Genomic DNA, 26714 nt, shown 5'->3' with positions numbered 1-26714 from the left:
TTAATTTTAAAATATCCAGTGAAGAATACCTAAATTTTAATTCCCTCCCTAGGAAAAGGGGGGGAATGCCAGAAAGCTATATTTTAAAATGCTAGCACTGTAACTTATGAAATTATTATTAGCACAAACTCAATATGAATATTGTAGGCTAGTTTTAAAAATCTTCTTAGCCTACCATCACTCCAGTCATTTGAAAAAATAATCTCAGCATTTGAAACACTTAATTCTTCTGTGGAACCCAAACCTTTCCTTTAGTCTGTTGTAAATCACACAGATTACTCCAAATCCAGCATTCTTTTTGCTATATAAGAATTTGTCTCAAGATGCACAAAACAAGGGCAAGTGGGACAGAAAATGGGGTTAGAAGCTCATAGATTTTGGAGTAAGAAGAAACCTTAGTTTGTATTCAATCTCCTTATTTCACAGATGAGGAAATTCCATTTCCTATTAGGTAATATACTGTATTTGCAAATGCAATTTACCAAAAGACTATTCCTTCTGCCTAGCTCTGTGGGAACCTGCTTATTAGCAAAAGGACTTCCCAGGAAAACAGTTTATTGTACTTATGCAGAATTAACTTTGGGTTATCCCAGGCAACTGGCCTGGACTTTGGGTATCAATTTCTTCATCTATAAAACGAAAGAATTGCACTGGGTGATAGCTCAGCTTTCTTTCATGATCCCATGGTGCTACACCATATCTGGCACTCTCTCTACTCTGAAGACTAAGTGTGAGCTAAAGATCTTATACTTGAACCCCAACTCCCCCACCAACCTCTCCAGTCAGCCCTAGTACTTAAAATACAACACATGGACTAGAGACTTTTTTTGGTAACTTAAAATTGAAAATTGAAAAAGGAGGCAGTTTGGCATGTTAATCAATCAGCATTTATCGAACTCCTATTAAGTGCTAAGCTCTGTACTCGGTATTGGCAATAACAAAGACAAAAACAAGACAGACTTTTCTTATTTTTTTTTCCTACCCAAATAGCTTACATTCTATTGGAACAAGGGCTTTAAAGCTCAATGATCTGGAAGATCCTGGCTTCATTATTTACTGTGTGACTTTGACTTGTCATTTAATCTCAAAGGACTTTTGTTTCTTCATCTATAATAAGAAAGAAGTGTTTTTGATAAGATAGAATGCTAGACCTGGAGACAAGAAGAGACCTCTCTCCAGCTCTTAGGACACCCCAATTTAGAGTAGGGGCCTTCTAAATATAACAAACCATTATCATGTAGTGTCTATTGTGATCCATTAGTTTTCATACATTATAACAAGATCATATAAATGTGTAAACCTGTATAAATGAGACGGTACAAAATCTAGTATGAGAAAAGTATGATCAAGGAGAATTAGGTTCAAGTCCCAGACTAGTTATTAGCAAAGTAAACTAGTTCTCCTGTTTCTTGGAACCTCAGGTCAATCAATCATCTGCAAAACAGACTTGATAATAATACTATGAGAGACAGACTATAGTTATAGATAAAATACTCATAAAACTGGTCTACTAAGGTGTGGATAATGTTTTACTTTCCCACAGCTAACAAATGACAATTCAAGCTTTATTTATTTATTTTGGGAGAATAGAAAGCAAACGTGTTTGTAGAAATATGGGAAATTCACTTTGGATCAGTGTGTGGTAGCATAATTTCTAGTTTTAGAAAGCCTGGATTTTCCTCCTGATGCTGCTTCTGACTCTCCAGACTTCTCCTCATTTCTGCCCTGGACAAGATCTCCCTACCTGGGTGGCCCCTTCTCTTTTTGGGTGTTCTCTCAGAGTCTCCACTGAAAGACAGCGCTACCTCCTACCTTATGGCTACCTTTTATGTGTTATCTTGGCTCATTAGAGCATAAACTCCTTGAGGGAAAAGACTATTTTTCCTTTTGCTTGTATTTATATCCCAGATGATTATCACAGTGCCTGGCAAATAGTGGATATTTCATAAGCACTTATTGATTTGATTTGACTTAAAATCCTGACTCTTCCATTTATTAAGTTTATAGCCTAGAACAAATAACTAATCTGGGACTATTTTTTCATCTATTAGTTAGAATGATTACCTACATCATAAGTTTATTTTGAGGAAAGCATTTTGTATACTCTACAAGGATAAGTTAATCTGTCTGCCTCAGTTTACTCAACTGCAAAATGGGGATAGTAGTATCACCAACCTCCCAGAATTGTTGTAATGCTAAAATGAGACAATATTTGTAAAAGTGTTTGAAGGAATATTTGGCACGTAGTAGAAGCTTAATAAATGCATGTTCCCCTCTCCTCATTACATGAGTAAGCCATTATTAGGCAATAATTTCCTAGAAAACTACAGAACTCTTTGTTATAAACCAAACTGTATTTTAAATGTAAAGAAGTTCCCTATTCCAAGAAATTCTATAATGAATCCTTCTACAAAACGAAATATAATCAAGTACTAGCTCTTTTATAATTCCTGACTTTCAAATGTAGCTTTCTCAAAGTAATGTATACCTGTAATTTTTAAAGTTATCTTTATTATAGGTAAATACATTCTGAATAATAATAACGGAGATACCAAAGAATGAAAAATGGAATATTCTTATTAAACAAAAAAACTGTTTTCCAGATTTATACTCTTTTTTAAAAGGAAGAAAATAAGTATTTATCAAGAGCTTAATATATGTAGCAGTCCTATGCTATTTTTAAAATATGTAAAAAATAATAATTCAGTTTATTTTGTAATATTTCTGCCAGCTCCCTATCCTTATTTTGTGTCAGCTTTTATAATTGTAACCATGCCTCTAGCTCCAATTAAATTCCTTGGTGAGGAAACTCCATCCTTCAATGCAAACCGGCAAACAGCCGGTAGTTTTAAAAGAGATGCCTAGTACACTGAGAGATTAAATGATTTACCTAGGGTAACACAATGTGCAAAACATAGGACTTCAATGAAGGTCTTCTGATTCCTATTCTAGTACTCTTATCTACTATACCATGCTGCCTCTTCACAAAGGCAGTAAATGAAGAAAAGGAACTTGAACCAAAACCTTCTTAATCCTAAGAATGGTTTTTTAGTAGCAGTAATAATAATAAAATCTAAATGTTTATTGAGTTACCAGTTGGCATATTCCTAAAAAGAAAAATGTCAATTAAAAAAAAATTAAAATATTTCAAATATACTAGGAACTGACTCTTTAAAGAGAAAATCTTTAAGAGTACATAATCACACTATAATTATATTCACAGAATGCATGCTTATTATGTGACAAATGAGTGTAATTTACATAATATAAAAATGTTTCATATATCTAGATTTTCCCACATCTGATTTTCTATAAAGATGTAAACTACTGAGTATTGCTGTGTTTAACAACACACACTTGACAATTTGTGGTGAAAGTTTATGAATTCATGCCTCATGGTCATTGGTTATAATTTGTGGTATTTCTTATCAAAGTAGGATTGATTAAAGCTCCAAACAACCTTAAAGATTCATCTAGCATTCAATCCCTTCATCTTACAGATGAGCAAACTGAGGGACAGAAAGCCAAAGGAACTAGTTGATGACTACATAAGAGATAAAAATCAGGATTTCAAACCCAAGCTTCTGACTTCTAGTTCAGCATTGTTTTGCTACTTACTAACACACTGAATCCAGTCCAAACCACACCAATTCTAAAAGAAAAAATCCAGCAAACATATATATTATGCAGCTATAGTACTTTGCATTTTTTTCTTCCAAGGCAATATTTTGACATTACCAGGAGCAATATTGTGCAGAATTGGCTGTCAGGCTTTCAATCTTAGGAGGAGAACAAAAATTACATAAATAACTGATCCAAAGGAGAAGCAAATAAAATGATAAAAATAAAGAGGGAAATTGTTATGGGCCAGAACTTGAAAAAGGGTGCTAAGTCACTGGAATTGATAGGCACTTCAGAAGATTCACAAATCCATGAGATTCCCAAGTCCAGGAGATTCACAAATTCAGTGGAGAAGATTCACAAGTCACAGCTCCCACAATCCCACTCTGGGAGGAGGAGTTAAACTTTGAGTTCAACCTTTAAGAGATCATATATAAGGAGCTCCCACAAACCAACTAGAGACTTCGGGAGATTGAGAAGCCAGGATTCAGTTGGGCAGAACAAAGGATTTAGAGGGAGTTAGAGGCTGAAGCTGGCAGAGGCAAAATTAGCAACAGGAACTTTTGGAATCAAGGAGAGAGATAGGCCTCTATGAAAACTAACCGGGCTATTTTGAAGGAGACAATAAAGGACTAGACTTTAATTCCTGGCTGCATCTGAGGTGATTATTACTCTGAACTACAACGAAGGCTGCTCCCAAAAGCTCCCCAAGAAACCTGCTCACAGAGAACTTTATAATTTAAAGAAGAAAACACTACAGGAAATAATAGGTTTCACAGAGAAGGCTGTGGAGAAAAGTTTATTTGAGAAGAGCCATAAAAGAGGGAATGGGACATGAAATGGCTATTTTGTTGTGAGAGACAATGAGTGTAAGCGCAGTAATGTGAAAGGAAAGATGAAAAATATGGCACCAAAGTAGAACTCTTTGGCTAGAATACTGTATTGTATTTAGAAGACTAGCACGAGCATAGAAAGATAAGTTGGAATATAGTTGGAAAGGGCCTTCAAATTATACTGTATTTTAAAAGAAAAGAAGGAAACAAACATTTGTAAGAGTTTACCATGAACCAGATGCTTTGTTATTTAAATAATATATAGAATGATAATTCATAGTGATTTTGATAAATTCTAAATATGGTGGTTTTTTTCTAAATTCATGTGTTTTTGCAAATTTTGTCAAAAATTAAAGTAATACTTCATTATCTATATTTATAATCTTGTATTTTCACCCTCTTGGGTTTATAAACCCAGTGGTATAAAGGACATTGTGATCAGAAGTTCCATCAATATTCAATTATGTCCCCAAATGTACTCAGGATCATGGAAAGGGCTTTCAATTCAACATTTATTAAATCCCTTTCTGTTCAACATAAATGAGTTAATTTTACAATTTACCAAATACTTATTAAACATTGCGTTTCAAGGTACCTAGGCGAGTTTAGTAAATGTTGGTCAAATTTAAAGTCCTCTGTATGGTCCAATTAGTTAATTTTCCGATTCTCTGCAAGGTACCCTGAATATGGGGTGATTAATAAGTCTTGGTTTAATTGGAAATCCAAAGGATATGCACAAAAATAAAAAGAAATTTAAAGTACTTCTCTCAAGAAGTTAACTTGCATTTGGGGGAGAAGGGAGAAGTTGGAAGGGAGGAGAAGAGTGGGAATAAAAAGAAATTTAAAGCACTTGCTCTCAAGAAGTTACCTTGCATTTGGGGGAAAAGGGAGAAGTTGGAAGGGAGGAGAAGAGTGGGAATAAAAAGAAATTTAAAGCACTTGCTCTCAAGAAGTTACCTTACATTTGGGGGAGAAGGGAGAAGTTGGAAGGGAGGAGAAGAGTGGGAATAAAAAGAAATTTAAAGCACTTGCTCTCAAGAAGTTACCTTGCATTTGGGGGAGAAGGGAGAAGTTGGGAGGGAGGAGAAGAGTGGGAATAAAAAGAAATTTAAAGCACTTGCTCTCAAGAAGTTAACTTGCATTTGAGGGAGAAGGGAGAAGTTGGAAGGGAGGAGAAGAGTGGGAATAAAAAGAAATTTAAAGCACTTGCTCTCAAGAAGTTACCTTGCATTTGGGGGAGAAGGGAGAAGTTGGAAGGGAGGAGAAGAATGGGAATAAAAAGAAATTTAAAGCACTTGCTCTCAAGAAGTTAACTTGCATTTGAGGGAGAAGGGAGAAGTTGGAAGGGAGGAGAAGAGTGGGAATAAAAAGAAATTTAAAGCACTTGCTCTCAAGAAGTTACCTTGCATTTGAGGGAGAAGGGAGAAGTTGGAAGGGAGGAGAAGAGTGGGAATAAAAAGAAATTTAAAGCACTTGCTCTCAAGAAGTTACCTTGCATTTGGGGGAGAAGGGAGAAGTTGGAAGGGAGGAGAAGAGTGGGAATAAAAAGAAATTTAAAGCACTTGCTCTCAAGAAGTTACCTTGCATTTGGGGGAGAAGGGAGAAGTTGGAAGGGAGGAGAAGAATGGGAATAAAAAGAAATTTAAAGCACTTGCTCTCAAGAAGTTACCTTGCATTTGGGGGAGAAGGGAGAAGTTGGAAGGGAGGAGAAGAGTGGGAATAAAAAGAAATTTAAAGCACTTGCTCTCAAGAAGTTACCTTGCATTTGGGGGAGAAGGGAGAAGTTGGGAGGGAGGAGAGGAGCGGGAATGGTGGCTGCCCTACGCAGTTCCCTTATTAGAGGAAGAGCATGTATACAGACGATATCGCACAGCAGGAGAGCTCGCACGCCAGGAGAGAATGAGAATGAGACCTCCACTCACTACGCCTGCGCAAAACCCCGAGGCGTAGAGGAGAGACTTAACAAGATTGGCTAAGTCGCCCGGACGTGACGCACGGAAGGGCGCCCCGCCCCTCTCCCTTGACTGCCAGGATTGCTTACCTTAGCGACGCTGGCAAAAGACAGAACTCTCCGTTGCCGAGCAACCATGCCGGTAGCTACAGGCAAGCATTGTGCGGCATCCGCAAGGTCACTGGAGTGGAGCGGATCCCAGACCACCTACCAAGGCTGCTTCCCGCTCCGCCTGACCCACTTTCTGCCTCCACTGAGCTTCTGCTCGTGGCACCAGTTGTAGTTTCGCGGGCCGCGCAGCTCGATAGCCTTTTACTGCTTGCAAGCCAAGCCCGTCGACCGATCGGCGGCCTACTCCCGCCACAATGACCTCCACCCTGGCTGATTCCAGCCCCAGAGCCGCCGGCACCTATACCTTCGCCAGCCGGCCCAGACCCCTGAACTGCCAGCGTCGCCGCTACCGGGACTTCTACGGGTCGTCGTGAGTAACTGAGCCCCCCCCCCCCACGCCCGCTCCTTGCCTCCCCCGAAGCCCCCTTCACCCCACCACCCCCTTTGCAGCTCTTCCCCCTTTCCCTCCTCCACATGCTTCCTCCAGAAATCTTTAGGAAGCTTGGGGCCTGGCAAGTCGCAGGGAATACAAGTCAACAAGCGCCTACTGTGTGTGCTTGTCGGTAAGCTAGTCGTCGGGGATACAAAAGCAAACTCCCCGGAGTTCGCCGTCTGATGGAGAGACGACTTGGGAACAACTATTAACAAACTATGTATGGAATAAATGGGAGATAAATCAGAGGAAAAGCACTAAGATTGAGGAATCTGGGAAAGGCTTATTTGTAGAAGATGAAACTCTATTTGGTATTCAAAGGAAACCAACAGATGGAAATGATGGGGCGCATTCCAGGCTGTGTAGACACCGGGTGAAAATGCAAAAACTGGGAATATGATGAAGTATCTTACCAGAGGAAAGCAAGGAATCCAATGCCGTAGAATAGCAGAGTATCTCTATATTAACCACCTAGTATTATTTATTGCAGCACAACATAAAGCCCTGCTCTAGGAACTAAAACTGAGGCTGGGGATTAAAGTCCAGTCTGTAACATATATTTGTGTGACTCTGGCAAGTCACTAAAGATCTTTGTGCTCTAGACAACTCTAAGGCAGAGGTTCTTACCTGTTTAGTGTCATGAACCCCTTTGGCAGGTAAATCCTGAGAAGTGGACCGCTTCTCAGAATGTTTTTCAAATTAATAAAATAATAGACCTAATATTACCAATACAACAATATTAGTTGTATTGAAACATAGTTATCATTAAAAAAAAAAAAAAAAACACCCAAGGCCTAGACTCAAGTTAAAAACACCTGCTGTCAGACTTTTAAGTTACAGGAAAAAAAGTGCTGAATTGTAAGAGTAGCATTTCCTACATTCATGAAATCTCAGGTCCAGTCAGGGTAAGATATGTCAAAGCATTTGTATTCAAAGAGTCACATTGTAATGGGAGAGAAACAATAAATATACAAATTGTTAAATTATCAAAGGCAATGGAAGAGTTTAAAGGAGAGATTCATTTTACCCAGCTTAATTTGGAGTAAGCTTCATCAGGGAGGCAATGGTACCCAAGTTAGAGCATAAAAGAAGCTAGGAATATCAACAAATTGAGTGGATGGTGAGCCCTTCCCAAATATGTTAACTGGTATGAGCCAAAGTGGAGGCAGAATGGTAATGAGGAAACTTAGAGCATTTGTGCAGTTTGGCAAAAACTTGGAATATGCGAAGAAGTAGCAAAACTAAAGTTGGTTATACTGTTAAAGAGAGTTACTTAAAGCTTAGTAGACATTAAGTAGCCTGGTAGGTAGGTGTCAGGCACTGTCGGGCATTGGAGATAAAAAGATAAAAACAAAATACTTCTGACATCAAATGGTTTACAATTAGTGGTGAAAACTTAGTTACATACACACATATACACACATGTATGTATATACACATGTAAATGAATGCAAAAGTCAGTCAAATATCACTTATTAAATGCATGTTAAGTTCCAGGCATTGTGTTAAGTCAAGTCCCAGACACCTTCCCCCTTTCCAGTGTTCCTTCATATACTTCCTGCTACATAATCTTTCATCAAGTGACACTGGTCTCCTGACTGTTTAATGCTGCCCAAGACATTCCATCTCTGAATACAGGACATTGTCTGGTTGTCCCCCATATTGTAATGTTCTCTTTTCACTACAACTACTGACATTCCTGGCTTCCTTAAAGTCCCAAATAAAATTCTGCCTTTTACTGGAAGCCTTCCCCAACTCCATTTCATTGCTTTCCCTCTTTTATTTATTCCTACCTATCCTTTATATGTATTTCTTTGCATGTCATCTCCCCCATTAGATTGTAAGCTCTTTGAAGGCAGGGACTGTCTTTTCCCTCTTTTTTTTTTTTTTTGGTACACCCAGCTTTTAGCACAGGACCTGGCAAATAGTACATGTTTAATATTTTTTGTTGTTGAGTCATTTCAGTCACATCTGACTTTTTGTGACCTCTTGAGATTTTTCTTGTCAAAGATATGGAAGTAGTTAGCCAATTCCTTCACCAGCTCATTTTACGAATGAGGAAACTGAGGCAAACAGGGCTAAGGGACTTGCCCAGGTCACACACTACACTAGTTAGTAAGTGTCTGAGGGCAAATTTGAACTCAGGAAGATGAATCTTCCTGAGTCCAAGCTCAGAACTCTATTTACTGGGCCACCTCGTTGTCCCTTAATTAATGTTTATTGATTGATTATTCTTCAGGAGCTCATTGTCTAAGGGGAGAAACCATGCAAGCAACTGTGTACAAACAAAATTTATGGAGATAATCAGCAGAGGGAAGGTGCTTGCAGAAGGGGAATGGTAAGAGGCTTCTTGAAGAAAGTGGGATTTCAGCTGAGACTCAGACACCCAGGGAAGTGAAGAACAAAGATGAGGAGAAAGAAAATTGCAGGCATGGAAGGCAGCCAGTGAAAATGCCAAGAGTGGAGAGGGCAGAGTGTGGTGTACAAGGAATAGTAAGGAGGTCAATGGGATCGGATCAAAGTATGTGAAGAGGAGGAAGGTGAAAAATGACTGAAAAGGTAGAGAGGCAAGTTGGTTTTGAACAGCAAACAAGATTTTATATTTGGTCGTAGAGCTAAGAAGGAAGCCCCTGGAATTTATTGAACAAAAAGATAATATGGACAGACCTGCATTTTAGAAAGATCAGTTTGACACCTGAGTGGAGGATAAGTTAGAATGGAGGGAAACTTGGGGGGGAGGGGAATAGTGAAGTCAGAAAGAAGTATAAGATTGGGGGCAAAGCTTGAACGTTAGATATCATTGACATGCTGGTCAGAAAACCAGTTCCCTATTTGAAGGCCAGTTGGAATTTCTGGAGTTTACTACTTTTAAGAGTCGTTAATGTTTTAGAACACTTCTTAAATAAAAGAATCTTTTGTGATATGAATACTATCTGTTCTTGAAAATAAGTATTTTCTTAAGGTGGGACACATTTGTTTAGGAAGGTTTATTTGGTTTAGTGTTTCTGCTCTTTGAAATAACAGGATATCTTTGGAATTTAGATTTTGAGCTGAAAGGAACTTTAGGTAATCTAATGCAGCCTTACTTTATAGGAGATGGAATCAAAAACCATGGATAATGGAAAAACTGCCAAGTGCACCAGAATTCAGTATTTTGGCCCTGAGACAAGAATACTCTTAAAACTAGGGATCTTAAGCTAGATAGGACTACTCACTCTGTCTCTTTCCCACTCCAATATCTAATTCATTGACAAATACTATCAATTCTACCTCAGTTACTTCTTATATACACCTCCTTCTTTCTTCTCACATTGCCCTGGTACAAGCTTTCATCACTTTAGAATGCCAGGGCTATTGTAGTAGTCTGCTGCTCAATCTCCCCTGCCAGGGATGAGTTGCAGAATTTACATTTGATCCTAGAGGTAGTAGAAAGCAACTGGAATTTATTAAATAAGAGTGATTACTTGTTATTCCTTCTGTTCGGTGTGTCTCTATTAATTCCAAGACGAAATGCAAAATCCTCTCTTTGGCTTTTAGAGCCCTTCACAATCTCGTACTTGCTTCTTTTTTAGTCTTCTTATAATTTAATTCCCTGTAAATTACTGAGGCAGTTTGGGTAGTATAGTATTTAGAACATTAGGTCTAGAATCAAGACTACCTGCATTCACATTCTGCCTCAAGATATTTACTAGCTGTTCACCACTGGGCTAATCACTTAGCCTATTTACCTTAATTTCTTCATCAATAAAATGGAGATAAAAACAGCATCTATATCCCAGTGTTGTTGTGAAAATATTTTTAAAGGGCTTAACATATAGCAGGTACTTAATAAATATTTATCAACTGACTATCTTGTGAGCAGGGACTGTTTTTTTGCCATTCTTAGTTTTTATAGTTCTTAGCTCAGGGCCTAGCAAATAATTTGCATCTGATTAATACTTGTTGAATAGACTATTTCTTAGAATAATATTTTTAAATTTGCAAAGTAAAATACATGGGATTACAAAGGAAACCAATGATATTAAAATACAATCATCAGAATTTAAAAAACTAGATTTATGGATACAACATTAAAAATCCCTGTTTTAAGAAATCTGTAATTTGAATTTCTTAGTAAGCTTTTTAAAAAATGAAAATACATGTAACATTTATTTTATATATTTATATGATATAATTATACAATTAATATTATGTATATATAGTATAAATATTCAAACCTACCTTGTACCAAATATAATTCACCATCCAATCAATAAGTATTTATCAAACTCATACTATATTCCAAGACACACTATTTTAGATAACCTTAGTAAGAATAAAGACAAAAAGGTTCTTGCCCCTACAGAGTTTGGGTTCTAAAGGCAGACACAGTGTAAAAGCTCCATGACAGAAGAGATTATTTGACTTTTAGCTTTGAATCCCCAGAACTTATCCTAGCCCCAGCATATAATTGTGGCTTAATAAATATGCTTGTTGAGGAGGAACATGTGATATAAGTACATTCAAGGCCTCCTTGATGGAGCACTAAGTTAGCTCATGATGAGGAAAGGCCTCAATTATGAGGTAGCATTTGAGCAATGCTTTGAAACAAGAGTTTGTCCTAGGGCACTTTTCTCAGTACTAACAATTGATGATCTCATCATCTCCCTTGGGTTTAATAATCATCTCTAAAGAGATGATTTCTAGATTAGTAAAACTAGCCCTAATCTCTCTCCTCAGTTCCAATCACCAATTGCTTATGAAATAGTTTGAATATTCTGTAGACATTTCATACTTAATAAAATCCTAAACAGATTTATTATCCTTCCTCCCAACTCTTCCTCTATTCAATTTCCCTTACTAACCATAGCACTACCATGGTGTAATTATAGACTCCTCACTTGCTCTCATCTCAAACATCCATTCTATAACTAACTAAGTCCTATCATTTCTACCTTAGCAGTATCTCACATACACCCTTTCCTCTGCTCTTAGCCACAACTCTGATACAAAACTATTAAAATAACCTGAAGGTTTGGCTTCACTGCCCCAAAACACCATTCTCTACTACCAGAGTGATCTTCCTAAAGCCAGAGGACTAATCATGCTACCATTCCCCTCACCTCTCCCTCCCATCCCCAACTCAATGAACTCTAGTGGTTCTGTTGCCTCTAGCATCAGATATAAAACAACTTTCTTTTTTTTTTTTAATTCCAGAATTATTTTATTTCTTTTTTTTGTAATACCTTTTTATTTGTCAAAATACATGCAAAGATAGTTTTCAGTATTCACCCTTGCAAAATCTTGTGTTCCAAATTTTTCTCTGTACCTCTCCCCCACTGCCTTCCCCTAGATATCAAATAATCCAGTATATGTTAAACATGTACAATTCTTCTGTACATATTTCCACACTTATCAAGCTGCACAAGAAAAAGCAGATCCAAAAAAAAAAAAATAAGAAAAAAAGCAAGCAAACAACAACAAAGATAAAAATACTATGTTGTGATCCACATTCAGTCCCTATAATCCTCTCTCTGGGTGCAGATTGCTCTCTCCATCATAAGTCTATTAGAATTGGTCTGAATCATGTCATTGTTGAAAAGAGCCTCATCCATCACAGTTGATCATCAAATAATCTTGCTGTCGCTGTGTATACTCACTTCACTCGGCATCAGTTCATGTAAGTCTCTCCAGGCCTTTATGAAAACATCCTATTCCTTTTTTATAGAAAAATAATATTCCGTAACATTCATATACTACAACTTATTTAGCCATTCCCCAACTGAGGGGCATCCACTCAGTTTCCAAGTTTCAGTTCCTTGCCACTGCAAAAAGGGCTGCTACAAATATTTTTGTACATGTGGATCCTTTTCCCTTTTTTATGATCTTTTTGGGACACAGACCGTACAGTTTGATAGCCCTTTATAGAGCAGGATTTTTTAACTTTTTCTCCTTGCAACTTCTTTTCACCAAATATTTTTGTGATCCTGGTTTTATACATATACACTGTACAAGTTGATCATTTATTGAAAATAAACCATAGTTTCGTGACTCCCACATTTCAGTTACAAGATCCAAGTGGGATCACAAACTATAGTTTAAGAAACTGAGATTTAGAGAAAGTACCATAGGGATATTGGGTAGACATCTGTTGATTTACAAGACGACATGAACAAGTAAATAAGAAGGTGAAGATGCTTCTTGGATGCTTTATTATGATGGATGATTTTGAGGTAGTTTGTTTAGAGTGAGCCACATTCCATAAAACTTATACATCTTACCCCCTTTTCTTTCAGCTTGGTCTCTTAGTGAAAAAGTCATCTCCTCTGCCAGATTTTAAATGGCACTTATAGAATATTAGATTTTGAACTGAAAAGGACCTTATTGTTATTCAGTCATTTATTTCAGTTGAGACTAACTTTTCATGACCCTATTTGGGGTTTTCTTGGCAAAGATACTGCCATTTCTTTCTCCATCCAATTTTAAAGATGAGGAACTGAGAATAAACAGTATTAAGTGACTTGCTTTGGGTTACATGGCTAATAAGTGTCTGAGGCCAAGATTTGTATTTAGGAAATAAAGAGATAGCTGTCTTGGGACATAAACCAAGTCATGGAAGAGAGAATTCCTGGTTGGTACTTGTTCTTTTGTGACTTTTAGCAAGGTACTAAATCTGGGGTAATTAGATGACTCAGTGGATAGAAGACTGGGTCTGGAGTCAGGAAGACTCATTTTATTTATTCTTATTACTTTGTCTTGTAAATATCTGCGTGTGTGTGTGTGTGTTTATGAGTGACATTTAGTAAGTATTCTTTTGAATTTGTTGATGTTTGTCCTTAGCTGTCTTTTTAGTCATTCTCCTATCTCCCTGATCTTGATCTGGTTAAAAAAACCACAATTTTTTTTTTTTACCCTTTTGTATTCTTCTCCTCAAACAGAGGCACCAAATTTAGAGTCGGAAGACATAGAAGCAGCCCTGGGTTAAGTGCTTATTAGCTGTGTGACTGAGGTCACCTGAACTTTAAAAGCAGTCTCTATTTGTCAGCTAATATCAAAGATACTTGTGTTACCTATTTCAAAGAATTGTTGTGAGGATATTGTTTTGTAAGCTCTAAAGTCTCTTGAGAAATTCATTTGAAATGTCATCTCCAGAGTAGGTTTCTTTTATATGAAATCATTTCATTTCTAGCCATCTTGAATAGAACTTTAGTAATTTTAGCAGAATCTATGGTTCACATAGGAACATAGATTTACAGTCAGAAAGGAACTTAGAGGTTGTTTGATCTATTTCCCTCATTTATGAATAAGGAAAATGCATCCCAGAGAGGTTGAGTGATTTGCCCAAGTTTTACCAATGTTCTTACCTTATAGCCTCATTTTTTCCTCAAGTATATTTTACAAGTGATACATGAAATAAAAGTCTGCAAGGAAGTAAAACTGAATCACAATGACAGCAGTGGAGAGATGTGTAATAGGTATAAGCGTACTATGAGTTATCAGTGAGAAACATCAAAAGAAATATCTGGTGACAAGAGAAGGGTGGTCCAAGAGGAATGTCAGATGAATAGCCAGTTTATTCCACTTGTACCCTTAAAATATCTGGAAAAATCAAGGAAGACCCTAAATATGTTGTTGTGAACTTTAGCAGGACTTGAATAAGATTCACATAGCATATGTAGGGGACGTGGATGTGCTATAATTTTCATTGTTGGAAGGAACTACCAAATCAATGAGATCAGAGATCCATCCATTATTTGAGGTAATACTGCTCATAATATCGTTTCATCCTTGGAATGTCTTGCAGATATACTTCTACTCAAAACTGATGTCTTCCTGGGCTATCCACAAAATAGGTAGTTCAAGTTATCTTTAATGTTAGCTGACAAATAAGGAGAATGAGCCCCTCAAAGTTCCAGTGATGCCCTTAGTCACATCACACAGTTAATAAGCTCTTGACTCAAGACTAAAACCTTGGCCTTCTGCCTCTAACTCCAGTGCCTCTATTTGAGTGAAAGAATATTTATCATAGCCATAATAAGTTATGATACTTAGCAAAAATCAAATATCAAACTGTAAGAAAGGACTAAAATGCAAAGAAGGCTGGTACTTTCTGTGCAATTTATAGCAACTTTAAGCCAACCTTCTAAAACAAGCTACTGTTGACTCTGAAAAATGAGACATACAAGAAAGAAGATAATAAGGATTAAATATTATTTTGGGGAGGGAGTTTAGCTAATAGCAAAAATTTACCACATGATCCAGAGAATTCACAAACCATGTTTTCCAGGAAAGACAATCAGCCAGCTAAAATGAGGGATCCTTTTTAGTCTCTCTTGAGAATCAGTTCTTTGAAATGTGTCTAATTTATATCTTATCCTAGTGCCAGAATAAAATGTTCTGGTCAGATCTATGCCTCAGGAAGATGATTTTATTAGCATTGTGAAGAATATGCATTGTAAAGGGATAAAATTGTAAGAGCAGGAAGACCATTTATTTAGGGGAGGTTGTTGAGGTAAGAAGTGATAATGATTTAAACCTAGGAATAAATGATAGTTCTATGAGTGGAGAGAGGGAGAATGAAGGCAAACAATGTAGTTTTGGAAGTGTCAAGGGAAGATGGTTGCAAAGTTAATTGAATAGTTGTTATTAGTGCATAGTCCTAAGATTGTGGATCCTTAGCAATCTATCAGTGCCCCTTCAGAAGCAGAAAGGGGCTGTAAAAGACTGAATGGTATATTTGTTTCAAGCATGGACTTTACGAAAAAATCATTATTTGGTGGCTAATTATTCAGTGATGGGCCTATCTGCATTTAGGATTTGGAATCATGAATTTATATGAATCTCGTATCCCATTTGTAGATAAGTCCTTTAGGGACAAGAATTATTTTGTTTTTTCTTTTTTTTTTCCTGTAGTACCAAGCACAGTTCCTTCTTATGTATGCATATGATAAAGACATATCTGTGGAATTGAAAGAGTCTGGCATTGTGTCACTGAACCCATATGCAAAGCCTTCTGCCTTTAAGAAGGCTCAGAGGGTTACTTCCATTTTTCAATAATCTGAATAGAACTTTAGTAATTTTAACAGATTGAGTTGATAGCAGATTATCAAAATCATTTTTTAAAAATCTTAAGGACTAAAAAATAGTGAGATACTTTACTAATTTACTTATTAAGCATAAAAGCAGTTCTTTTATTAATTTATCAAATCCCTGAATGAAGCAACTTATCACTAATGTAGCAGGCTCTGTTTTAAAGTGGACCAGTTTTATGGTCTGTGGACTATATTGTAAGAAAAGTATTCTTTTTAAATATTCATCCTGTTGAATAAATGCTATTAATATTTAATTCAGTTTTACAAAAAAACAGTTAATAATTAGTGGTCATTTAAAATTTGACATTTTCTAGAGATGAAGAACCCATTCGTTATGGAAACATTATGTATGACAGAAGAGTTATACGAGGCAACACTTATGCTCTACATACATATCCACCGGTAAGTGCTTCGAATGATCTAATATTATTATAATTTTAAAATGAGTCAGTATTTTAACAATATTAGTTTATTTGTTGCCATGACAAATAAAATATTATGTCATTCAAGAAATGGAATGTATAAATTAATCGTTTAATTCATTTATAACTATTTTATGTTTCTTATACCAAAATTAAATTTCACATACTATAGCATTTTTTTTGAAATAGGTATAGTTCCCCAACCAAACAAATGCAATTGTAGCATTATTCAACACAGGTTTCTCACCCCCTAAAGATTAGTGAAAATTTACATTTTTATTGCATATACTTTTGATTACTTATCCATTCCTAAGTTTATTCATTTTAGACTACAAATACTGAAGAAAATAAGGAACTATGTCTATATATCATGGAACCACAGCATTTCAGAGTTTAAAGGGACTGCAAAGAGTATAGTCCAATACTTATCAGAACAGTATCCCTCCAACATTATATTCAGCAAATGCTCCTTCCCCATTCAACCTTCAAATAGTTTTGGTTGTTGGGAAGTTTTCATTTAGATGAAATCTAAATCTGACTTTCTAATTTCCCAAATTCTTTTAGTTCTACCATCAGTGGCCAAACTGAACAAAATTAATTCTTCTATGAAATAGCCCTTCACATACTTGTCATGATAGCATGACAAATAGGGTGCTGGACTTAGACTCAGAAAGACCTGGATTTGATCCCCACCCCACTGCCTGTCTAAGCATTCTGCTTACCTCACTGGATCTCAGTTTTCTCATCCATAAAATGAGACTGAGGGGCTTGACCTATAAGGTGCCTTCCAGGTCTGTGATCCTGTCTTCTTTTCTCCCAGTTAAAATATCTTTCAAAAGATTTTTAGTTAGCATGGCCTTTCACCTTCCTGGTCAGTCATTTTTTCTTAATATTACTTGGCTTATCAATCTCTTTTCTAACTTGTGTTACACAGAACTGAACCTAGTACTCCAAATGTGATCTGATTAGGGCAAGATACAGTAGAACTGTTCATTCTCAGGCCTTGGTGCCATGCTTCTCTCTCTCTCTCTCTCTCTCTCTCTCTCTCTTTCTCTTTCTCAATAATTGCTTTTTATTTTCAAATCACATGCATAGACAGTTTTTAACATTCACCTTTGCAAAATCTTAGTGTTCCAGATTTTTTCCCTCCTTTCTCCCTACCTCTAGAAAGCAAGCAATCCAATATATGTTAAACATATGCATTTCTTCTATACATATTTCCATAATCACCATGCTGCACAAGAAAAATCAGATTGGGGGAAAAATGAGAAAGAAAACAAAATACAAATAACCAAAAAAGTGAAAACACTATATTGTGATACCTACTCAATCCCTACATTCCTCTCTCTGGGTACAGATGGTTTTCTTCATCACAATCTTATTAGATAGAACTGGCCTGAATCACTTCATTGTTGAAAAGAACCAAATCTATCAGAATTGTTCATCACATAATCTTGTTGCTGTATACAGTATTCTCTTGGTTCTACTCATTTCACTTAGCATCAGTCCATGTAAGTCTCTCCAGGCCTTATATTATAAATAATATTAGCATTCATATCCATAACTTATTCAGCTATTCTCCAACTGATGGGCATCTACTCAGTTTCCAGTTCCTTGCCATTATGAAAAAGGCTGCTTACAAACATTTTTACACATACATGTCCTTTTCCCTTTTTTATGATATCTTTAGGATACAGATCCAATAGATATACTGCTGGATCAAAGGGTACACACAGTTTGATAGTCCTTTGGGCATAGTTCCATATTGTTCTTCCAAATAGTTGGATCAGTTCACAACTCCACCAACAATGTATTAGTGTCCCAGCTTTTCTACATCTCCTCCAATATTTATCATTATCTTTTCCTGTCATCTTAGCCAATCTGAGATATTAGTGGTACTTCAAAGTTATCTTAATCAAATTAAGATTATATTGATATTTTTGACTCCCATATGATACTGTTTTATTAACATATGATACTGTTTATTAACATTGAGTTTATAGTTTATTAAAATCCTCAAATGCTTTTTCAAAAAAGCAATTTTTTTGAATTGGTGACTAGTCATACTTCCCTTATATTGTATTTGTGTCATTTTTTGAAGCTTAGTATGAAACTACATTTATCACTGTTGAATTTTCAAAGCAGGAAGACCTGGGTTTGAATTCTGCTTCCTTCATATATTGTCTGTGTGACCTGGGGAAAATCTCTTAAACCCTTGTGCTTTAGACAACTCTCTTAAGACAATTAGTTGTAGAAAAGGTACCCACCTGTATTAGTAGAGTAAGTAGTAAGATTATTCAGTGCCAATAAAAATCATAAGCCTAAGTTCCATATCCCAATCTTAAATTTCATTTTATAAAATTCATTCCAATATAGCTTGTCAGAAACTTTTTAGATACTGATGACCATTCTCCTTGTTACTTTTTTCCTACCTTTGCATCATCTACAAAATTTGAAAAGCATTTGATTTATGCTCTTAATCAATATCACTGATAAAAACATAAAGTAATACAAGGCTAGATATAGATCCCTAGAGCACAAATAACTTCTTTTTCTTCAACTGTTCCTCACATGGTATGATTTTTTAACCATTCTTTATAATATTTAACTCATCATCAAGTCAGTTTTTTTTTTTTACTCACTTTCCAACATGTGATTTTTTTTCATTTCTAATGGTGATAATAAAAATATATTTTACAGACTTCAATGATCATGCTAATTATAAACTCTTGTAACAATACTAAAAAGTATTGTTTTTTTCTAGTACAAAAGAAGCAGCTTTGAAGTAAAACCACTTGTTTTTTCTCTTTATTATAACTTAGTTTTTTTTTAAATCTCCTTTGGTATACTTATTTTTTACCTTTGCCCTTTTAAACTCAATCGACACACAAGAAATTAGTGAAACAATCATGTGCAATGATTGTCATTAGAATACACTTACATTCTTAACTGCATCTCTATTTTCATCAATGGTGATATTCCCTCCAATATGGCAGATCACGACTTATCCATGCTTACCTTACCTATACAATTCTTGTCAATGTACTTAATTAAATTCGACATGAGATCCAACCCCCTATAGGGGTTATAAACTTATCAACTATATTTTCAGAAAACCTATGATGAAACATGTTATTCATATGTTGGAAGAGAAATAAAAGGCACAAAGTACAAAAACAGACATTTTTAATGTTATCATCAAGAACATTGGGGAGAACAGTTTGTAGAGCACTGACTTCTACAAAGACCTGAGTGCCAATTTTGCCTGGGCAAGTCACTTAAATTTTCTGTACCTCTTATTTCCTCATCTGCAAAATGGGGATGATAATAGTACCTACCTTGCAATGTTGTGAGGATTAGTTAAGATAACATTTGTCAAGTGCATTTCAAATCTTAACTCACTATATAAACTCTAGCTATCATTTTGTTTGAATATGCTTCATTGTTCCAGGGTTGTTTTTTTCCTCCTTTCTTTTGATTGATTGGGGATGCAGAGTAGGGGAAAGAACTTAAGAGTGATATCCCCCAAAAAAGAGGAACATTAAAGCATTTTTAAAGGCACAGAAAATCAGAGAAGGCAGTTCAAAAGGAAACACAGACAAGGCAGCACTGAAGTAACATGAATTTATTACATACTTTTTGGGAAAAATGAGTTTTGAAATCTCCATTTATTTATAATTCTTTTTTGTCTTCTGGTACATATAGATATTTTTTTTGGTGTTTAAGTTCATAACAAAAGATATAAATTGTAAAATAAGTAAAATTTAGCATATTGCCACCAAAAGAGACTATTTTAGTAATTCAAGTGTTAGGGTGGTGGGCGCTTAAGGACTCAGAACTAGATCTAGGTGGCTGTTTGAATACAAAGAAGAAGATTTAGAGAATAGCAGACAAGATTTGACAGTGAACATTGATAGTTGAGGAGTGGAAGATGACACTTAAGGAAAGCTGAGTGACTGAAAGAATGGTGGTACTCAAAACATTAGTACACTCAGCAGTAATAGGAAATTGAAAGAGGGTTTTGGTGGAGGAAGATCATGAGTTCTGTTTTGGATATAAATTCGAAATACCTATAGGACATCCAGTTCAAAAAGTCTAGTAGGGTGATTTAAACTTGGGAGACTGATCCTATAGATTTGGGAATAATTTACATAGACACAATAATTGAGCCCAATGGAGCTGTTAAGATAATCAAACCAGATAATATGAAAAGAAAAGAGGATCCAGGAAAGACCCCTGACGGAAACCACAGTTAGTAGACATGATACAAAGTCAGCAGATGGTACAAAGGAGCAGTTGGACAGGCAGAATAAGAGCAGTGTCACAGAAATCTAGAAAGGAGAGCATATCCTGCTTTAAAAAAAAAAAAAAAAGCCTCAGAAAATGAAAGAATTATACTTGAAGGTTTCCGAGATTCCTTGGAGTTTCAAATATATGATCCAATGATTAATGAAAATAATTGCATGTTCAGCAGAAGGAAAGAATGCTAATCATCTCTTCAAAAAAGCACAGGTAAGCAGGGTTTCAAAATATAAAGTAATAAACAAAAGAAAGTTAAGTGCTTCTAGATAACAAAGTAAAAGAAATGTGGCTAGGCTTTGAGAAAGCCTTATATATTTTTGTTTGATTTTCTTTAAAAAAAAAAAAAAAAAAGGCTCACACTTTGAGACATTTCCAAGAAAGCAAAGTATCAAAAACTAAAAAATCTAAAAAGTAAAATACATAGAAGTGAATAGTATTTCATGGAGGAAATTTTTTTCCTTCATTATTATATCTGTATTGTTGGTGGCTAGATCATATAAAGGAACTATTGTCAGCTGGAGATAGAGAGAAAAGCCAAGAAGACTAGTCATGATAGAAGTGGTCAAGAAGCTAATAATTTTTTCTTCTGCTTTTGAAGTATTGGAGGAGCAATTGGAGGGAGGTTATTAGGAGAATATCAGGATTACACATTAGGTACTGCCAAAAGAAAGTGACAAAAAAAAAAGAAGGAAAAAAAGTGATAGACTTTTAAGACTTGTATGTAATATTCTTTTGGGTCTACACACTTCACTTAGCACACCAAGCTTTTCTGAAATCATCTTGCTGATCATTTCTTATAGAACAATAATATTCTATTACATTCACATACCATAACTCATTCAGCCATTTCCCAACTGATGGACATCCCCTCAGCTTCCACTTACTACCAAAAAAAAAAGTGCTACAGATTTTTTTTGCACATCTAGATTCTTTTCCCTTTTTTATTATCTCTTTGGGATACAGGCTCAATAGAGACCATGCTACATCAAAGGGTATGCCCACTCCTTTGGACATAGTTCCAAATTGCTGTCCAGAATGATTGAATTAATTCACAACTCTACCAACAATGCATTAGTGTCCCATTTTTCCAGCATCCCTTCCAGTATATATCATTGTCTTTCCTTGTCATCTTAGCCAATCTAAAGGTATGAAATGGTACCTCAGAATTGTCTTAATTTGCATTTCTCTAATCAGTAGTGATTTAGAGCATTTTTTCATATTTCTAGAAATGGCTTTAATTTTTTCATCTGAAAATTGTCTGTTCATATCCTATTCATATCCTTTGACCATTTATCAACTGGAGAATGGCTTGTATTCTTGTAAATTTGAGTCAATTCTCTATATATTTTAGAAATGAGGCCTTTATCAAAACCTTTGAATGTAAAAAATTTTCCCCAGTTTTCTGGATGCATTTTTTATCTTGGATTCATTAGTTTTGTTTGTATAAAATTTTTTAAATTTAATCAAAATTATCCATTTGCATTTCATAATATTCTGTAGTTCTTAATTCCTATCTTCTCCATGGATCTGAAAGGTAAACTATACCCTTCTTCTAATTTGTTTATAGTATCACCCTTTATTTTAAATCATGTGTTGGTTAATGCCTAGTTTCTGCCAAACTATTTTCCAATGTTTCCAGCAGTTTTTGTCAAATAATGAGTTTTTATACCAGAAGTTGGAATCTTTGGGTTTATCAAACACTAGGTTACTATAGTAACCTATACTATAGGTTAGTTATTTCTTTGGTTTCTTCAAATCCATGGCTTATACCATGTTGTTATTTGTCTTATTGTGTCTTATGAACCTAACATTTCACTACTCTCACTACTATTACTTCTTAGCCATTTGGTATTTGGTATTGACTATTATAATATAGTTTTAGGTCTGTTACAACTAGGCTACCTTCGTTTGCTTTTTTTTCCCTCATTAATTTCTTGAAATTCTTGACCTTTTGTTCTTTCAGATGAATTTTGATATTATTTTTTCTAGCTCTATAAAGTAATTTCTTGGCAATTTGATTAGTATGTCACTGAATAAATTAATTTAGGTAGAATAATTAATTTAGGTAGAATTGTCATTTATATTATATTAGCTCATCCTAAAAGCAAAAATGTTTAATAAAAAATCACAAACAAAATAGACTTATATTTAGAAAAAAAAAATTTCCTTATGATTAAGGTAGGACAAATTACCAGGAATGAAAGAATTACTTGAGATTAAGCAAATAGTGTGTGTGTATACACACACACACACACACACACACACACACACACATATATATACACATATACATATATCAATGAAAATCATGAGATTATATCAGTAAATATAGACAGGGAAGAGAAAGGAAAGGAAAGTATTATATATTTAGTGTGTGCCAGGCGCTGGTCTAAATGTTATAGATGTCATTTCATTTGATCTCTTTACAGATATTCTCTCATTTAAGTAAGCCTTTAATATAATATTCATCGGATGATTTAGGATGAAAAATATAACAAAAAGTGAAGAAATAAAAGGCAGCATGGCCATATAAATAAAGAATGGGCTTCAGAGTCAACATGATCTAGCGTCAATATCTTTCTTTGAATAATGACTTTGTGCTACCTAAGCGAATTATGATCTCTTAGTGCCCTAGGCAACTCTGCTAAAATTTGGAGGTCTGGCCCTTTTCTGCTTCGGTTGGAATTTCCTCATTGTTCCCTAATAGCAATGAAAACAAAAAGTATAGGAATAGAAAGATTTTTTCTTCTTTACATTCTCACTAAAAATAGTTATATAGATTAGTTATATAGATTGTCTTCACTGCCATCTGTCACCAATATAATTTGAGAATATTTTAGGTATGTATTGTTTTAATTTCATCTTGTGTTTTAATTTTATATCTGAAGAATTTATAATTTTAATAAATATTAAATAAATTAAATATGCTTACATATTTAGAAAGGCCAAGAAATTCAATGAAAAATTTGAGATAATTTTAAAAACACAAAAAAATCTGCTTTTTTAAAATAAAATATTAAGAGAAAATAGGAGATATTGATAAAAATAAAAATGCCATTTATGACCATTACATTGTTGTGCATTAATCTACCAAGGCATAAATCCCCCCTGTATATGGGCAACTCTACAGTTATTTTGATGACAGTCATCAGAAGGATATACATATAAACATACATCTATAAAGATACAGACAATGAGGGGGCACTTTTATTACTATTGTTTCAAATTTAATATACATTGAAAAAATAGTATATAATTAAAGTTGACAGTTTCATATACTGTCTGTTTCTATTCTTTGTATATTGAAACATTCATGTTTATGTTTATTTAATTTAAAAAAAAAAAAAACTACCTCTCAAAGCAGCCCGTTTCAATTTTGGATATTTCCAATTTTTAGGAAGTTTTTTTTTTTTTTTTACATCAAGCTTAAGTTTGCTTCTAACTTCCATCTATTTATTGCTCCTTATTCTTCTGAACAGAACAAGCCTAATACATCTTCTGCAAGACAGCCCTTCAAATACTTGAAGCCAGTGATCATGTTTCTCTCAAGTTCTCTCTTCCACAGGCTAAATATCCCTATATCTTTAACTAAATTCCCAGATAGCATGATCACAAGGCGCTTCATTATCCTGATCAACTAGTAAGAATATTCTCCAACTTAGTCTTTTTTAAATGTGGCACCAAGAAATGAACACAATACTGCAGATGTTATTTTGTCCAGGGAAGACTATAACAGTACTATTACTATAGCAGTAAGATAATAGAAGGTAAAGAAGAGGAGGGAACTTCCAGGTAACATGATCACTGAGATGAAAGTTTAGACATTTTCTTGGATCCTCACAACCTCTCATACCTTTCCAAAACAGAAATTATACAAGAAAGATAAAGCAATTTCATCCGCTTCCATTATCTGAGATACTAAGAACTAAAAGAAGGTTAAAAAAAAATAAAGTGTCTACTTTGAGTTCAATTAGCACCCCCTCCCCTACAACCCACCATGAAATGAGGTTGCATTAGTCATCTGGATCCATGGACTTGTAACAAAACACAACCCATTCTTGCCTTCTTTCTAGTGCCATGGAGATCCAAGTGCCACACTGCAGAAATTTGCTGAGGTCCCAGCAGCCAGCACCCTGGTAGCGCTCTGTACTGAAAAAGATCACTACAGGAGAGCAAGAAGAACAGAGACACCAGACAGTACACATCTATGCTTGATACCCCACACCTGAACCCCCTCCCTTACTCCCAGAACCTCAGAGATCCAAACTACAAAGGACAGAAATCAACCCCACAGCATGGCAGTATTCTTAACTGCCTGGGCAGGTAACTGAGGAACAGAGGGAACAAGGGGCTGTATAGGACTATGTGGCATTCCACTAAGCCTAAGGATAAGCGCTAGTTCTGTACCCCTTAAAGTAACTTGAGACAGAGACCTAGACTAATGAATTTTGAATTACTCATTATGTTAGGAGAGTGAGACACTTTGAAATCCAGCCTCCAGAGAAACCACCATCAGAGACAAGAGAGTCATAAAGTGAACAGTAAGGGAAAATAAAGAAGGGAAAACACTGAAATTATCAAGCTTTTCAGGAAGATAAAAACTCAAAAGACCTCAAATATAGACAAATTTACAAAGAAATTATTAGTAGCAGAAGAAAATATGGATTCAGGCTTTAGTAAGATAAGTCCAGGCTTCTATGAATAAATACTGCAAAACAAAGGAGAAGTTGCTGAACACTTGAAAACACAGAAGATCTTAAGAACATTGAATGACAGCACACTGTTCTTAAGTGATTTAAAAAAAGAAATGAGAATGAGAGTATGATTTATGGCTCACATAGCAAAAATAATGAGAAAAGAAAAACTGAAGTCTACGATGGCAAGTTTTATGGAAGAAACAAGAAAAGAAACAATTGATTGGGAATGCAAATATATGAAAGTGAAGGAAAATCTCAAAGAAAAACAAAAAGGCAAACTGTTCTCTATTCAAGAAATATTTATTTATCTGGAAGACAAGATGGGTCATAAAGAGAATATGTCCCTTAGACTAGTAAAATAAGTCAAAAAAAAAAAAAAACCCTCAAACCTACAATACAAGAAAAGTTCAGAACTTCTGAGCAGTAGCATTTGGAAGAACAGATCACCTCCAGGAAATACTAAAGAATTAGAAAGAAATTAGATGACCTTTGATTGTAGAATAATTAAAAAGTTGTAGTATACAAATATACTGATGGATTAATACTGTATAAGCCATGGATTTGAAGAAACCAAAGAAAGAAGTATGAACTAATTTTAAATAAAAGAAGCAGAACCAGAAAAACAGAACACTTGGTGATTATATGATTATATCAATCCTAAATGGAAAGAACAAGAAAATAATGCTGTGTAATTATCACAACTTCAAAGAAATAGTTAGAAAATTTGCCTCCCTTCTTTGCAGATGCTGTGCATGTGCAATCTGAAACTAATACTGTCAAATTCAATTGATTTTAAACAGATAAAAATGTAATAGAGAAAAATGAGAAAAAAATTTCTTTGAAATAAGAATTTCTTTTAACACTTGGACTCAACATCTTTTAATCTTAACTACTAGGCTTTTATATCAATTATTTGGTGCTATGTGATGTAGAAACTAAATCCCATTTTCCCTATCAATTTTTATTGAATAATCCCTTTTTCTGTATTTAGTAATTTGGATTTATCAGAAGATAGTCTATTATATGTATTTGCTTCTGATTCTGGATTATATATTCTTTAACTACTTTTTAAAATCTCTTTTAAGATAGAATTATTCCAACTTGTCTTGTAATTCAGGTCTGCTTTTCTTTTTTTTTTCCCCTTCCCCTATGAATAATTTTAATGTTGCATTAAATCTATAAAATAATTCAGATAACATTGCTATTTTTATTATACTATGCTTACATCTAAAAATGACTAAAAATCAAATGCAGAAGATAATGTTTAATACTA

The 26714-nt window shown here is 35.0% G+C and overlaps 1 protein-coding gene across 8 annotated transcripts in view; it reads left to right on the top strand.

Annotated features, from left to right (window-relative positions):
- The window catches only part of RSPH3 (radial spoke head 3), a 143133-nt gene that overhangs the window by 13676 nt on the left and 102743 nt on the right, over window positions 1-26714 (top strand). For 6 of the 8 annotated variants that reach the window (XR_007953663.1, XR_007953662.1, XR_007953664.1 and 3 more), the window contains exons 1-2: window positions 6471-6886; window positions 16335-16422. Coding sequence is in view for 5 of the 8 variants with exons in the window: in XM_051998019.1 (XP_051853979.1) it covers window positions 6771-6886; window positions 16335-16422 (204 nt within the window). In the remaining 3 variants the exon portion in view is untranslated. Of the gene's footprint in view, window positions 1-6470; window positions 6887-16334; window positions 16423-26714 lie in introns of those variants that run through there. The other 2 variants (XM_051998021.1, XM_051998022.1) reach the window with 1 other exon arrangement.

The sequence above is a fragment of the Antechinus flavipes genome, chromosome 4 (genome assembly GCF_016432865.1).
Source record: "Antechinus flavipes isolate AdamAnt ecotype Samford, QLD, Australia chromosome 4, AdamAnt_v2, whole genome shotgun sequence".
Lineage (NCBI taxonomy): Eukaryota > Metazoa > Chordata > Mammalia > Dasyuromorphia > Dasyuridae > Antechinus > Antechinus flavipes.
This window is presented reverse-complemented; position numbering and strand designations above follow the sequence as displayed.